The sequence below is a fragment of the Oryzias melastigma genome, linkage group LG17 (genome assembly GCF_002922805.2).
Source record: "Oryzias melastigma strain HK-1 linkage group LG17, ASM292280v2, whole genome shotgun sequence".
Classification (NCBI taxonomy): Eukaryota; Metazoa; Chordata; class Actinopteri; order Beloniformes; family Adrianichthyidae; genus Oryzias; species Oryzias melastigma.
Window position 1 is genome coordinate 7,534,316 of NC_050528.1, and position 15,655 is coordinate 7,549,970.

Below are 15,655 nucleotides of genomic sequence, written 5' to 3' on the forward strand. Positions count from 1 at the left end.
AGATGTCGCCGTTTGACCGGCGGTCCTGTGAACGTGCATCTGCGTCCTTGGAGCGCTTTACGACAAAGTCATTCACTTTACGGCATCTCTTGTAAACAAGAGGTAAACACACCTCGTCGACGCTTCCAGCTCATATTAAAGCAACAATACTAAGCGAAGTAAGTATAAAAACGCAATAAATCGAGGTTGGTTCACAAACATTCCGTTTGTCGATACTATCGTAACGAACAAAGTCAAAGGTTGTTGTTCCCTGAATGTGACAGCGTGCTTTACATCCTCAGTAGTCACGTACTTCACGATTCAGGACGAACTTAGCGTCGAGGTGAAGTTTGAACGCTTTAAAGCAGCGTTTTGTGTGGTTTTCTGTGGCTGCGTGAACGAAAGGGTTCGTCAAGCAAAATGAAAGCTAAAAAGAGGAATGTTGACTGTCTGCACCACAGATTAAATGAGGACTAATCCGTGTTAGTGAAGGTTTACCTCAAACCCGTTTTAGCACATTTTTCTAATTGGTTAGGCCTGGTAGGTTAGCTGTTGATCGTTTCTTTTTTGCTTACTTATTTAATTAAAGAAAAAGAAAACGGACCACATGCACATTCTTGATCTTATCGGTTTCTAAAGGCGGATTGCTAAATAGTCAGACTGCTTTGTTGCGACACTTTGTTTGGTTTTTGGCGCAATCTCTGGTTTGGGTTGTGATATGTGATAAATGGTGAGCAATCAAAAAATAACAATAAGAAAAACCCTCAAAATTCAGAAGTGAAGAAAACGACATAAAATGTTATGAAATTTGCATTCATGTTTCACAAAATCCAACCATAAACTTAAATATATATATATATATATATATATATATATATATATATATTTTAACGGTTCTTACAGAAACCTGAATGAAAATTAAAGAGAAAGTAACTAGTAAAGCAAAAAAAAAAAAAAAAAAAAAACTTTATTCAAATTATTTTCCTCTCTATCCATTTTTAAAACATTCTTAAAACCCATTTTTATTGCCTGGCATTTGACATGACATGAGACTCTTTTCTGCTGGTGTGTTTTCCTGTTTTATTATCTTTGTTTTTATCTGGTGTTGTTATGCTTTTATGTCACTTATTAATACATTTTATTTTTAAGTCTACTTTTTAACTGCAAATGTTTTTTAATATTTTAATTATTGTTTTTACTCGTCTTTGGACTTTTAATGTACATCGTCTTGTTTGGCCGAGGTCATTTGAAGGCGCTATATAAATTAGCGCTGCCACAAACGATTATTTTAATAGTTGACTAATCACTCATTATTTTTTCTGATGAGTTGACTTATCAGGTCATGTGCAAATTGTATGTAAAGCGCACATCTTAACCATTATTAGCTTTAAACTAACTACAAACTAGACATATAGGATTTCCTGTGATAATGCTGGTCCAAATGTTGTAAGCTGAATTTGGTCGCTGAAGATGCTGAAATTGATAGCTAAAATTGTTAAAGCTGAAAGCCAGCTAAAATATTAGTTAAATGCCAAAGTGGCCTAAAAAAACAGAAAAATATACTATATTATACTATACTATATTAGCCAAAATAGAAAGCATGATGCTGAAATATTAGACAAACTCTAAAAAAGAGGAAAAAAAAACTAAATTAGCCAAAACAATTAGCATGCAGCCGAACTATTAGCTAAATTCCAAAGTAGCCTAAAAAACAAACAAACAAAAAAAAAAAGCCAAAAAAAAACTAGCATGTTGTTGAAATTTTAGCTTCACTAAAAATTAGCCTAAAAAACTGAAAAACATATGAAATTATCCAAAATGGCTAGTATGCAGCTGAAATATTAGCTAAATTCCAAAATAGCCTAAATAACAAAAAAGCCTAAGTTACCCAAAATAGCTAGCATGTAGCTAAATGTCCAAAATAGCCTTAAAAAAAGTCAAAGCTGAAACAACTAGCATACAGCTAAAATATTAGCTGAGCTACAAAATAGCCTAAAAAGTGAAAAAAACACCAAATTACCGTAGCTAAAATAACTAGCATGCACCTGAAATATTGGCTAAACTAAAAAATATCCTCAAAAAAAGCTTAAATATGCCGAAACAGCTAAAATTTTACCTAATCTCCAAAATAGCCTAAAAACAAAAAACCCTAAATTAGCCAAAATAGCTAGCATGTAGCTGAAATATTAGCTAAACTCCAAAATAGCCTAAAAACCTTAATAAAGGCCAAAATAGTCCAAAAAGCTAGCAGAATGCCATTATAACTTTCAACCTTACTACACTCTGACTCCATATAATATGAAGTAGCGACTACCGGTAATTGACTATTAAATTAGTTGTCAACTATTTTAATAGACAATTAGGCATCGATTAGCCTACTAATCGTTACATCCCTATTATAAATTAATTTAATTTCTTTCATATTTTGAAGAAAAAAATGCAATTTTTTTTCTGACTTTTTTTATGACAAAACCAATAATTAGTTTAAATTTATAATGATGGTAAGAATAATATAAATACAAATGTATTTCTTATTTTTCTTGAGGTTTAAAGTCAGACTCTGTGGTCAGTGAAAAACCTAAATCACTCTTTAGGAGTTTAAGTTTGCACACCTCTGCTTTGAGGTTTTCTGAAAACATTTTTTTTAAGTATCTCTAGTTGTGTATATCTTTACTATTTATAGTATAATAAGTATCTCTAGTTGTGTATATCTTTACTATTTATAGTATACTCCAGAGTTTTACTTTTAAATACAAAACTGGAATTTAGTTTCTATTTCAAGTGTAAACCTTTGTATACAGTTAGACAAATAAAAACAAAACAAAGCATCTCATGCATTTGTCATTATAACTCATTTCCTTCTGCATGGATCTGTAAATAATCAGAATGTTAAACACATCATGGCAGCAACGATAGTGATGATTTACTCTTCTTTATTGTACTTTGTGGGAGTATCAATTCAAAGAGTGAAAGATTAGAGTCTTTAAAAATACTTGAGGCATTTTTTAGCCACTAGGAAATGTGATTATAACCTTTATCGTAAAGGGAAAAAACTTTTTTTCCCTGATTTTAGCCATAATAGTCTAACGTATTCTTTTATTATGTTAAAAAAATCCCTAACTGAAGAAAAATACTTAATGTTTGATCTGATCTTCCAGCAAAAATGCTTCTCAAAAATCGCGCCATGCTCTCACTCGGCCTTCGAATGTGCTCCACCCACGTCACGACAGGAACGGCGGTCGAGTCAGCAAGACCCAGTTCAGGTAAGATGAATATCTGTTTGTCTGTTAAAGAAAAAATCTGAGCAATATATCAAAAATAAATGTATTTTTGTTGACTTATTTCATTAAATTATATGAATAATTCTTTTTTGTTCAATTAAACACAACTAAGTATTAGGGCCACCTTCAAATAATTAAAGAAAGTATTAGATAAGAGTTATAAAAGTATGAGAAAGTATAAAAGTCACAAATATACTAGAATAAAGTCCTACAGTTGAGGAATAAAAAATCATAATTGGTAGGAAAAGGTTTTTTTAAAAGGAAAAAGACGTTCATTTTTTTTAAATTAAAGTTGTAATCCTCCATTTAAATTATGTGCCAAAAAAGTCTATAAATGCACCAATTAATGGTGATTCCATGAGGCTTTAGTTGCATTTGGACCTCTGCAACTATACTGGAAACAGCAGGAATCCTCTCTTTGTGGGTCAAGAATCTTTTTCTGAAGAGGCCCAGTTTCACTGAAATTCTTCTCAATGTCCTTAAATAAGTCGATGTTGACTCACTGAAAGACTTCTTTATTTGTGACAATAGTGCTGAGGTCACTGCAAACAACATGCTCCATGTCTCTCATACTGAAACAATATTAGTTCTTTTTTTTTGTTTTATTTCTATTTTTCTTTGTGAACACCCTTTTGCCTCATACATTTATTCAGGGTTCCCACCAGGTCTTAAAAAGTCTTAAAATCATTGAATTTATGAATTTGTAAAAAAAAAAACCTTAAAAAGCCTTAAAGTCTTGAATTTTGATATCTGAGCCTTAAAATTGTGCTGCTTGAAACTTCTATCTTCCACATTTCTTGTAGAAAATTTAATTTTTGTTTTTTTACCATAATTATTTTGATCAAATATTGAAAATAAACAGCGTCAGAACCAATCGTCAATCAATTAATCGCTTTATTTTTAAAAACACTTTTCATCAACTTTGCTGTTGAACACAAGGAAGGTGCTGAACAAAAAAGACATATATAAACATTAGTTAAAACATAAGGATTCGTATGACAGTGGATAAAAAAAGCAATAATAAAACAGACGCAAAAATAGAAAATAGTGCGGTGGCTAAAATTTGAGGAGGTACACATAGATTAAAACATTAGCTAAAACAATAAAAATTTTAAGACACATTAAATAAAAGCAGCAATAATATAAAACTAAAACAGTTGCATTACCTGCGATAATGCAAGTGTGAATGCGTTTTGGTGAAAGTAGTCGCTGAAGATGCTGAAGCTCTTTGCTGAAAATGCAGTTTTTTCCAAATTGTTAAATTTGCTAAAAGGCTGAAAATTTTGTTAAAGAACTATGAAAAAACGCTGATCTTGACCTAAATTTCGGAACATTTTGTAGTAAAATTGCTTAAAAATCCATAATACATTCAAGGCTCGTTGCTTATATACTAGCTAAACTACAAAATAGCCTAAAATTCCTCAGTAAATTAAATTAGTTAAAAACGTTAGCATGTTGCTAAAATAGAAACTAAACTCTAATGTAGCCCATAAAAACCTCAGTAGATAACAACTTAGCAAAAAACGTTAGCATGTTGCTAAAAATATTAGCTAAACTCCAAAATAGCCTAAAATTAATCAATAAATTAAATTAAATTAGCCAAAAACATTAGCATTAAATTTGCTGAAAGACTGAACATTTTGTTAAAGAACGCTGATGTTGACCTAAATTTCTGAAAAATGTGTAGTAAAATTGCTTAAAAATCCTTAATGCATGCCGTAAAATCCCTTAGTGTGTTGCTTAAATAATAGCTAAACTCCAAATTATCCCCCCAAAAAATCCTAGTAGATGACAAACTAGCAAAAAAAAAACCAAAAAAGCTAGCTCACTGCTGAAATACTAGCTAAACTTCAAAATAGCCTAAAATTCCTCAGTAAATTAAATTGGTTAAAAACATTAGCATGTTGCTAAAATAGAAACGAAACTCTAATTCAGCCTATAAAAACCTCAGTAGATAACAGATTAGCCAAACATGTTAGCATGTTGCTAAAAATATTAAGTAAATTCCAAAATAACCTAGAATTCTTCTGTAAATTAAATTAGCCAAAAATGTTAGCTTGTTGCTAAAATAGAAACTAAGCAATAAATTAGATTTAAAAACACAGTAGATAACAAATTAGCCAAAAACATTAGCATGTTGCTAAAATGTTAGCTAAACTCCAAATTTTTTAAAAATTACTAAAAAAAGATTAAAACACACAATGAATAATTTTTTCTATTTCAAATTTTAAAATTTTAAAACTGTCTCACTCATTTTCTATGGGGGATATTTTGCTCAATATTTCAAAAACTATCAAGTTTATGAATACCAAAAAAACAATCGGTAATGTCCTGAACGAGCTGAACGTTTTGCTGAAAACACTGAAAAGTGTGACTGAGTTTTTACATGCTGAAAAACGTACAGAAAGGAGCTGGAGTCACTATAGTGTGAATCCAAACAAACTATTCACACTTATAAGTATGTAGCTAAGTTGAAAAGATGCGTCTTTAATTTACGTTTAAAAATCTCTACAGATGCAGAAACTCTCAGATATGCAGGTAAACTATTCCACAATGCGCCAATATGCATCATTATTATTATTAAAGTGCACAACACAGACCTCACATAACAACATAGGTAGCTACAGTTTTGATCATAAAATGGGGATAATTTAATAAAATAGGAAAAATGATCTGCATGCCTTAAAAATGTCCTAAATTTAACTTCAAGAAACTTGGAACCCTGTTATTTTTTTATCTTATAAATTATGAAATTATAACTTTACTATTATAAAATATTGACTTTTTAACTCGTAATTGTAAAAGATTATTATTGCAAAATGTAAACTTTTTTTCTCATAATTTAACAACTTTGATGCCTTATTTTTATGTTTTATTCTCGTGTATTTTTAATATTTTTATGGTGGCCCTAATACTCTGTTCTGTGTTAAATGGCTTTGAGAAAATTCCAGTTTATAAAGAAATATGATTATTTAATAATTTTAATTCTAGGATTCTTCAGTGGAAATATAAAAAAGCTGCAAATGATCCCATTTGATCTGAACACAAACGCTTTCTTTCCTAGACATGTCTGAGTTCCGCAGCGTCTTTTCCAAAGCCAAGCACATAGCAATCATCACAGGTGCAGGCGTGAGCGCCGAGAGCGGCGTGCCGACTTTCAGGGGGGAGCACGAGAAATGGAGGAAGTGGGTGTCTCAGGTAAAGGCTGCCACCTTGACACACGTGTAAAGTCAGTTTTTCCACTCTTTGACTACCAGTGAGTCGTTTCTGTTGAATGGATTCATTTGACCCATTTCTTAATGCACTTCTGGAAGTATTTACACAGGTGTATGTGGTTGAATTTTCAGGACCTCGCCACTCCAGAAGCCTTCTCCCGCAACCCGTCTCGAGTCTGGGAGTTTTATCACTACCGGAGGGAGCTGGTGTTGGACAAGAAGCCCAGCGCCGTCCATTTGGCCATAGCCGAGTGCGAGGCGCGGCTGAAGAAGCAGGGCCGTACCGTGGTCGTGATCACGCAGTGCATCGATGACCTGCACCGACAGGCCGGCTCCAAGCACGTGCTGAAGGTTCACGGTGAGAAACGGACACACAAACCCTCAGACACAGCGTGACGTATCTGTATCTTTCAGATCTAAAACACTAGATGTTGCAGCAGTTCCTTACATTAAAACAAATAAACGTTTTCACACCTGGAGTAGTGATGTAATTCATTCTAAGGTCTGTTCACGTGTAGCTTTTAAAGCCTAAAATGTACAAAAAATAAATGAAAGATTAGCATCAGTTTTCATAACGGGAATTCATCCATAAAATTAAATTCATACATTTTGAAACAAAATATTTGGACTTGTTTTCTTTGTGTGAACGTGAGATCTTTTAATGCTTCAGAAACGGTTCTGGTTGGACCAGAATTTGTGTTGCAGATAAATTAACTTGTTAAATTAAATGTTGTGTCACAGTCAAAGGTTCGGGTCACGGTTTGAATAATGTTTTAATATCAGTAAAAAAAAAAAACAAGAAGAAAAAACAAGATAAAACCCCCAAATTTCTTTTTTGAAAAGCTCTAAAACATATATTTAAGAAAACATTTATGATGTACTTCAAAGCATAAATGTACAAACACACTTTTTGAACTCTGAACAGAAACAAAAATATAAAAACATGAAAGAACATGAAAAACTGAAAGAAAAAAATGCTTAATTTGCAACTTTTACCCTCCAGTGTCCAAATTAAATCAGAAATTAAAAAGTTAAAATAAAAATTTATTACTTTTTATATTAATTGTAGTATTGAAATTAACTGTGGAAACATTTAAAATAATTTTACACGTAGTGCATGTGCAGGTGAGGCGCTGCCATGTCTGCTTGTCCTGTCGATTTTTGATCCTTCTGGCTTGCCGTACTGCCTTCCCCTGATGCCGGGAGTAGCTGTGTTTGTGGGACAGCGGCTGCTCCTCACTGGGAGATCTAAACACAGACATGGAGACGTGTAACAATGCTTTCATTCAGCTTTTTAAAATAAATAAATCTCTCAGTATCGACGTCCTCCATGACGAGTTTGAGAAAAGTTTTTGATGGAAGCTCCTCCCACACGTGGGAACCATTATCCGTGATATCCGTTACACCCCTAGTCAAAAGGTTATTAGTGTTGACAATGTTTTTATCAACATCTGGTCTATTAACACAGTAAAAAAATTGATTTGATTTTTTTCAATTAATTTCAAGCATTAAAATTAGGGAATAATAAAAAAATATTACAATATTCAGATAAATCAAACTTATTTCAGATACCAAATGATTTAAAAATAAAGAAAACATAACTGAGATGATGCAATCTGATGCATACGTTACACATATAAGTTACTAGCTTCCCAATAACTTACTAAAATTGTTTTGTTTTTTAAAGAAAAGGAGAATTATTTATTTTATTGAGACAATCCCAGCTTGTATTCCACACTAACCACAGTTATCTTTGCTCTCCTGCAGGAAGTCTGATGGAGACGCGCTGCATGAGCTGTGGTCAAGTGACGGTCAACAAGCGGAGCCCCATATGTGCCGCCTTAAAGGGCAAAGGGTAAGCAGCTCCACAAACCGGAGAACTTCAGGCCTCACACCCACATTTAAAAGAGCTTTTTGTTTCATGCTTGTTCCCTGCAGAGCACCGGGCTCAAATGTTGCTGATGCGCAGATTCCTGTGGACAAACTGCCCAGGTGGGATTCATTTCCTACTGTTATTAGAGAGACTGAAAAATAAAAAACAGATTTTTTAAGTGTTCTGTGACAATTAGAAAAGGTTTTTATTATTATTTTTTTAATTTTCAACCTTAAAAGTGCTTAGATTTATTGATGAAATACTGTGTGGTTGAAAAGTAAATAATTATGTAGTTTTAGTTGACAATAATCTTCTTACTTCTGCCACTTGAGGGCAGTGCTGCGCTATATTTTTAATTAAAACCTTGTTAAGAAAGCTGTATGAATTGGGATGTGATTATTTTGAAGACCCACTCTGATTAAAATTGTGTTTTTAACATGTTCTTGATGCGTTTTTCTATAAAAGAAAAAGAAAAAATCAGTTTTAAATGGCATTTCTGAGTATTTCATAATACAAGTTAAAACTCCCTGCTCTGAGCTCTCAAAATGGAAGGGAAGGGGGGGCGGAGTTGCTCCATTCCAATTCCACAATTTTTAATGAACTCCTGTCGCTCTGCAGAAACTATATATAAAAAAAAAGGAAAAATGGCGTAATCATAATTAAAAGACCACATGGGAAATGGATAAAAAAATTGGATTTCTTTAATCAAAAGATTGTAATGTTTCTGTTCAGGTGTGAAGAAAGAGACTGCCATGGTCTGCTGAGGCCAAACGTGGTGTTCTTTGGTGAGACTCTGGACTCCCACATCCTGACCAAAGTGGAAAAAGAAATAGAAATCTGCGATCTTTGTCTTGTGGTGAGTTTATCCATCAAACTACGTTCAATCTGTCGTTGTGCTACTTTGCAGTAGGGATGGATATCGTTGAGATTTTAGAAATACTACTTTTCCTATTGCTGTGTGAAAACAAGGAGGAGACAAATAAACTATATTCATGAAAACCTTTTATTTTAGAACAAATTAAAACACAATGTGTTAATTTAACATCCTATGCAACAATAAAATACATTTATCAATAAATAAAAATGTTTCTTTGTATTAGTAAAATTAGAAACAGTTAGAAACCAAAATGCAGAAAATATCAATATCATTTTAAAAAGGACTGAAAATTACGTTGGACATGAAACTTTTTTAATAAAAATGTTCCCCTCCAGGTGGGCACATCTTCCATCGTATATCCCGCCGCCATGTTTGGCCCCCGGGTGGCGTCCAGAGGCGTTCCAGTGGCGGAGTTTAACATGAGCACAACACCGAAAACGGAGTACTTCACGTAAGTCGACTCCTCTCGATTCCCAAGATTCGAAGCGTTTCTAGGCTCACCTGCTGTTTTGTGTGTGATTCGGTCCAGGTATCATTTCCAGGGTCGGTGTGGAACCACGCTGCCTCTCGCTTTAGCGCAGCACGAGTCCGAGGATTTTTAACAGCCATAAGGGTCACTTCTTTCTCAAACGTCAGCCTGTTACTCCTTCCTGCTGCCAAAGCTGTGGGGTTTCACCACCAGTTTTCTAATCTACGTAGGAGAATGTTGAGTCTTGCAGATAGAACATTTATAATCATGTCTCTTGGGAACATCTCATAATACTTGAATCTACTTTTATTTTTTTTGACTGGAACAAAGTTGAAGGAAGACTCAATCGTCCACATTTGCAGCAATAAATTATGCAGATTGAGGGGAAAAAGCAAAGCTGTCATGTGTAGGAAGATTTCTCCTTCAGCTTAGATGCTGGAAACAGATTATGCTGACTTTATAAAGTGACACAACTTCTGGTGCCAACTGATACTCGCTCCTCTGACTTCTTTCTAGAGAAAATAATCCTGTGCCTTTTCAAACTGTTTACACAACTTTAACCAAAAGCTTGCTTTAAACCATAAGTGTAAATCAATCAACGTTACAGATGTGTTTTTTTAACTGTTTTAGAATAATGACAGTCCCAGCCAGCAAGGCCAAGTCGGCCCATTTGGTTTAATAGTGGACAGAAACTGTGGGTCCAGATCGGGTTCTTCTGCAGTTTCTGTGGTGGCCCCACTGTGTTTGCCCACGTTCATTTAAGTAGGGATTCGGAGGGTTTGCTCGCTATGCTAGCCAGTCGGCCGGTGGACAGCAAAGCTAGCGAGCTCCACTGTATCATGCTAGCGAGCTCTACTGTAGCATGCTAGCAAACTCCTCTGGATCAAGCTAGAAAGCTCCTCTGGATCAAGCTAACATGTACCTCTGGATCAAGCTAGCAAACTCCACTATAGCATGCTAGCGAGCTCTTCTGGATCAAGCTAGTGAGCTCTACTTTACCAAGCTTGCAAACTCCACGGTGGCATGCTAGCAAGCTCCACTATACTGAGCTAGTGAGATCTGCTGTAGCGAGTTAACAAGCTCTTCTGGATCAAGCTAACATGCTCCTCTGGATGAAGCTAGAAAGCTCCTCTGGATCAAGCTAGAAAGCTCCTCTGGATCAAGCTAACATGCTCCTCTGGATCAAGCTAGAAAGCTCCTCTGGATCAAGCTAACATGCTCCTCTGGATCAAGCCAGTGAGCTCTACTGTAGCATGCTAGCGAACTCTTCTGGATCAAGCTAGAAAACTCCACTGTAGCATGCTAGCAAGCTCCTCTGGATCGAGCTAGTGAGCTACTCTGGATCAAGCTAGCGAGCTACTCTGGATCAAGCTAGCGAGCTCTACTTTAGCAAGCTAGCAAACCCCACGGTGGCGTGCTAGCAAGCTCCACTATACTGAGCTAGTGAGATCTGCTGTAGTGAGCTAGCAAACTCTTCTGGATCAAGCTAGAAAACTCTACTGTAGCATGCTAGCAAGCTCCTCTGGATCAAGGTAGCAAGCTCCACTGTAGCAAGCTAACGTGCTCCTCTGGATCAAGCTAACATGCTCCTCTGGATCAAGCCAGTGATGTCTACTGTATCATGCTAGCGAGCTCCTCTACAGCAAGCTAGCGAGCTCTGCTGTCTACCGGTGGCTGGATAGCTTGGCGAGTCTAACCACTTAGTGTCCACTTAAGCCAATGTGGGCAAACACAGGTAAGGCCACCTCAGAAACTGTGGACAAACCCATTTGGGGCCAACATTTTCTCCACACTTCTATCCCATATGTGGCCCACTTGGCCTTGCTGGCTAGGTCAATAAGTCTACATTTGATGTACCGTTTAGTGTTAATTTTTTTGTTTTTGTTTTTTTTAGAAAACTGATTTTTTTTGGGTTGAAAAATAAAAATCAAAACATTATTTTTACCATTTTAATTGCCTATAAACAGTATGAATAATCTGTTAGGATGTATTGTATTAATACTACAAATGCAGTTATTCTGAAAATACTAATAAAATACTAAATGGACGAAAAAACAAGACCTGGATCCTTTTTTTCCCTTATTAATAATACAAAAATCATTTTCAAATCTGCATGATTTTTCTCCTTGCAGGAGTTTGAGGAACATCTGATTGAATGCGAACTGGTACAGTTTTTACAGTTCAGATGAGCTTTGCAAACATCCGCTTCAATTATAGGGCTGCTAAAAATGGATGCAGTTTGAAGTGGAAATCAATCAACATAAGCTCTGTCTCTTTGCACAGCTGATCTCTAGCAGATCCTGTCAACTTCTCTGGGCCTTTATGACACAAAGAAAATTGTAGAAGCTTCTCAATCTGGAAAAACTACCCAGTTGATAGAATTTGTTTTTTTAAAGAAGTGTTAATAAAGAAACTGGAGTTGGCTGTGACTGAAGTAACAAGAGAAACTCTTCTTTAGTTTTACATTTGGGATAGAAAAAGAAAAGACGAGTCAAGCACAATAACTAAAGAAATATACATGGAAAATGGGATCTGTGGTCGGATCTTAATGGCCTGAGAGTTCTTGCATTGATTCTGAGGAATAAACATCTTTTGTTTTTGCATTTTTTTCCATTAGAGATTAGAGATGAAACTACAGTGGTGAAGAAATTAGGCCACCTTCATTAAATAATCAGCTCTGACTTAAAAACTGTTCATAAATCAGCGTCTTATCTTATTTTGAAAAATGTCTAAAAAAAGTGGTTAAATAAAAATTGAATTAAATGATTACTATTAATTGAAGAAAAGATCTGAGCAAAAAATCACTTTTTAATGTAGGTCAAAGTTTTGACCTCCTGTGTGCTATTTGCTATTTTTGCTCCTTTGGCTGAATCTGCATCATTGAGACACTTTTTTGTGGCATCTACCAGCACCTTAAGTCTCTAAACTTAAAGGGTAACCAAACATGGCAGTTTGAAAAATAAGAAGGGGCGGGGCTAGGGGAGGTGGGCTGAGCGGAGGAGGTGTGGTCTGGATCTGTGATTGACATTTAGGTTAGCTTTATGTAGCGTATGCTGCATCTTCAATATGGAGAGTGGTACCAAACAAAGTGATGCAAGCTTCTCCAGAGAACTTTCTGAGGAGGTTGAGGAGTTTTTGCATGATCCAGAACCTCAAACTGATGGCTCAAGACGCTCCTTTTGCAATGCTTGACAGTGCGGCGGCCGGCGTGTCTGAGAGGGGTAAAATAGCATCATAAGCTAATAAATTCTAACGTGTTAAACAAACAATCCAGAGTGAAATGTTCATTAAATCCATCACCAGGATGAAGTTTGCTGGATTTAATTCCAATGACACTCGACTTCTGTTGTCTAACTTCCAAGTCCAGTGGAAACTTGTAGATTTTTGCTAGTAGATATTTGACAAGCAAAGGCAAAACACCCGGCTACAAGCCATGCTAAAGCTAACGACCGACCGTTACAGAATCAAAGATGGCCGAGGTTTCTGGGATTTACACCAATTGAGCAATCACAAAATTCAACTGTAATACCTTGATTTAACCTGTAGGGGGCAGCACACAGACGGTTTTTGACTATATTTTCAAGAATTAAACAATTTTGTTGTCATTTATCCAAAATTTGGCCTCGTTTATAGAGGTCAACAACCAAAAAAAAGTTTAGTGTTTAGTTACCCTTTAAACGTAAGCAGAAATTACATTCTTTTGAAATTACATTTCATAGAAAGTTTTAAATAGGCCTAAAAGATTCTAATGACAAGTTATTTCACTTGGAACACTGTGACGCTTAACAGAAAACATACTGTAACTTTTTAACCGTTTACGCAATCAGCATAACTCCAGCAGATTCTGAAAAAGCGGCATGAATCTGAAAAAGAAAGTAGAAAAGGAAAACAGCCTTTTTTTAAGTAAGGATTACTCAATTAGCATTTATTTAATGTAGTTAAATTTATAAATTGATGGCTGAGGTGCACATAGATGATAAACTGTAGGTCAGGGGTCTCAAACTCGCGGCCCGCGGGCCATCTGCGGCCCGCCGGATGATGATTTGCGGCCCGCGTCTTCATATGAACAATTACTGTTGGTGCGGCCCGCAAGGTTGATATGAATGACAGTTGTTTTGTGAAGAGCTGAACGAACCAATCACAGTGAGGAATATGACTCTGGAGGCGGGACATCGGCGGGCTGTCCAGTACCTCCTCACTCATTCATTCATTCCTCCAGTCAGATGGGAGGACGAGGAGCTATGAAGCCGCTGGAAGTGCTTTCACACTGAACGTGATTCTTGCGCCCCGCCCCTCCATCGCCGCGCGACAAATTCACAGCGTGCCGCTCATCAAAAAGCGAGTTTCTGACGCCGCGCCGGGTGTTGGAGGAGCTGAATGTCTCACTTAATGAATGGGAGACACATGTGGAGTTTTATTTATGTCAAAACTCCAGCAGAATTAAGACATTTCCGCGCACGCATCAAACATTCCGCGCGGACAAATCAGACTCTCGCAGGCGCCTTTTCCTCCTCCACAAGCAGAAAAACTTTGACTACTTCCACGTGCGTGAGTGATGCGCGCGTGCGCGAGAGCAGAATCTTCAAAGGTGCTTCCACAACGGCCGCGTGGGGTGCGTTCAAGAACGCGGTCTGCGCGTGGTCAGCAGGTGGTATCCACACCTGCGCAGTGCGGTCACGCACGCAGTAGCAGAGAGGAGATTCTTCTTCTATTGTACTTTTACTGTTCATTAGAGCTCCTCTGCATCTACAACAGGGAGAATCTCAGAGGAAATCAAAACGGTGGAAATCCCCCAAAATGTTTCTCCATACTTTTAGTTGTCACAACTCTGTCCTTTTAAATGTCTGTCTGGGTGTCATATTAACCCGACCGGACACAAAACGCAAGGATTCATTTCTCTTTGATCGTGTTCAGCACTTCAGTGCTATGAAGCAGAGGCCACACATGCAGCTCCCAAATCAGAGCTCCTGATTGGTCAGAGCTCTGTGCTGCTGCGACTGTGCGTGGAAATGTTGAACCGGAATGAAGATTCAGTGTGCGTTCAGTGCGTGCCCGATTTGTGCGTAGAGCTCGAGACCAGAGTTAAAAAAGATTGCGTAGCAACGTGCAGTTATGCGCGCTCCAGATGTGGAGGCCAGGAATGCTGGTATGCGCGCGTTTGCATTGAGGTTTCAGAGAGCGCGCTGCTCTCAGCTATGAAATGAAAGAGGTTCTGTAAATACAGAGATTTGAAACTTAATAAAAATAGTTTTCTCTGGTCCAGAGTTTCAGCTGCAAATATCATTTGTATCAGTTAATTTGCTCAAGTTAAACGTATATCTCCTCAAAATATCAAAATATTGTACTTTTACTATCATTACAGAAAAAAAAACTTCTAAATAATTTGTTTTATTAATTTTTCCTTCTTTTTTTCTTATAATCCTTCCAAAACTTTCAGACAAAGTTAAAACAAATCTTTCCTTGTTTCCCTCCACATTAGTGATGAATTCTGTTTTTTTCTCAGAGATTCAGTTCTTTGGTTCACTGTAAACAGCAGCTCTTTCTGCCACCAAATGCCTTTTTAGGTTGTTTTTGCCATATTTAATTTATTATCAACTACATAGGATTATGCACAATATCCATAACTAATGTAAACATGTTTTTATTCATATTCCCCCAAAGGGGCTGCGCCCCACCATTTAAACACTGTTCCAGTCAGTCAGTCAATCAGTCAATTTATGGTTTCTTCAGTCGTCTGTATCTGCTGTATGGTCATGGTTATCATTTTATTTATTCATTATTGATTTTGTTTTAAATTAATTTTTAAAAATTAATTATTTTTAATAAAGCTGTTTGAGAACATTGGAATGTTTTATCAGTGATTTTCTTGTGAAAATCCTGATGCGGCCCAGCCTCACCCAGACTCCGCCTCCAGCGGCCCCCGGCTGAATTGAGTTTGAGACCCCTGCTGTAGGTTTTTTA

General features: G+C 36.4%; 1 protein-coding gene across 1 annotated transcript; it reads left to right on the forward strand.

The window, feature by feature from the left end:
- Positions 1–7: 7 nt before the first annotated feature.
- Positions 8–11,742, forward strand: LOC112147756 (NAD-dependent protein deacylase sirtuin-5, mitochondrial). Its single transcript, XM_024274338.2, has 9 exons — positions 8–158; positions 3,138–3,242; positions 6,325–6,458; positions 6,608–6,833; positions 8,243–8,330; positions 8,414–8,467; positions 9,081–9,204; positions 9,561–9,676; positions 9,755–11,742. The coding sequence occupies exons 2-9, from the start codon at positions 3,143–3,145 to the stop codon at positions 9,825–9,827; spliced, it is 915 nt and encodes a 304-aa protein (XP_024130106.1). The 5' UTR covers positions 8–158; positions 3,138–3,142; the 3' UTR covers positions 9,828–11,742.
- Positions 11,743–15,655: the final 3,913 nt, after the last annotated feature.

Coding starts and splice junctions, on each gene's coding strand:
- LOC112147756 (XM_024274338.2), top strand. CDS start 3,143: ATGCTTCTCAAAAATCGCGCCATGCTCTCACTCGGCCTTCGAATGTGC. Junction 3,243..6,324: donor GTCAGCAAGACCCAGTTCAG/GTAAGATGAATA, acceptor TTTCTTTCCTAG/ACATGTCTGAGTTCCGCAGC. Junction 9,205..9,560: donor TCTGCGATCTTTGTCTTGTG/GTGAGTTTATCC, acceptor GTTCCCCTCCAG/GTGGGCACATCTTCCATCGT.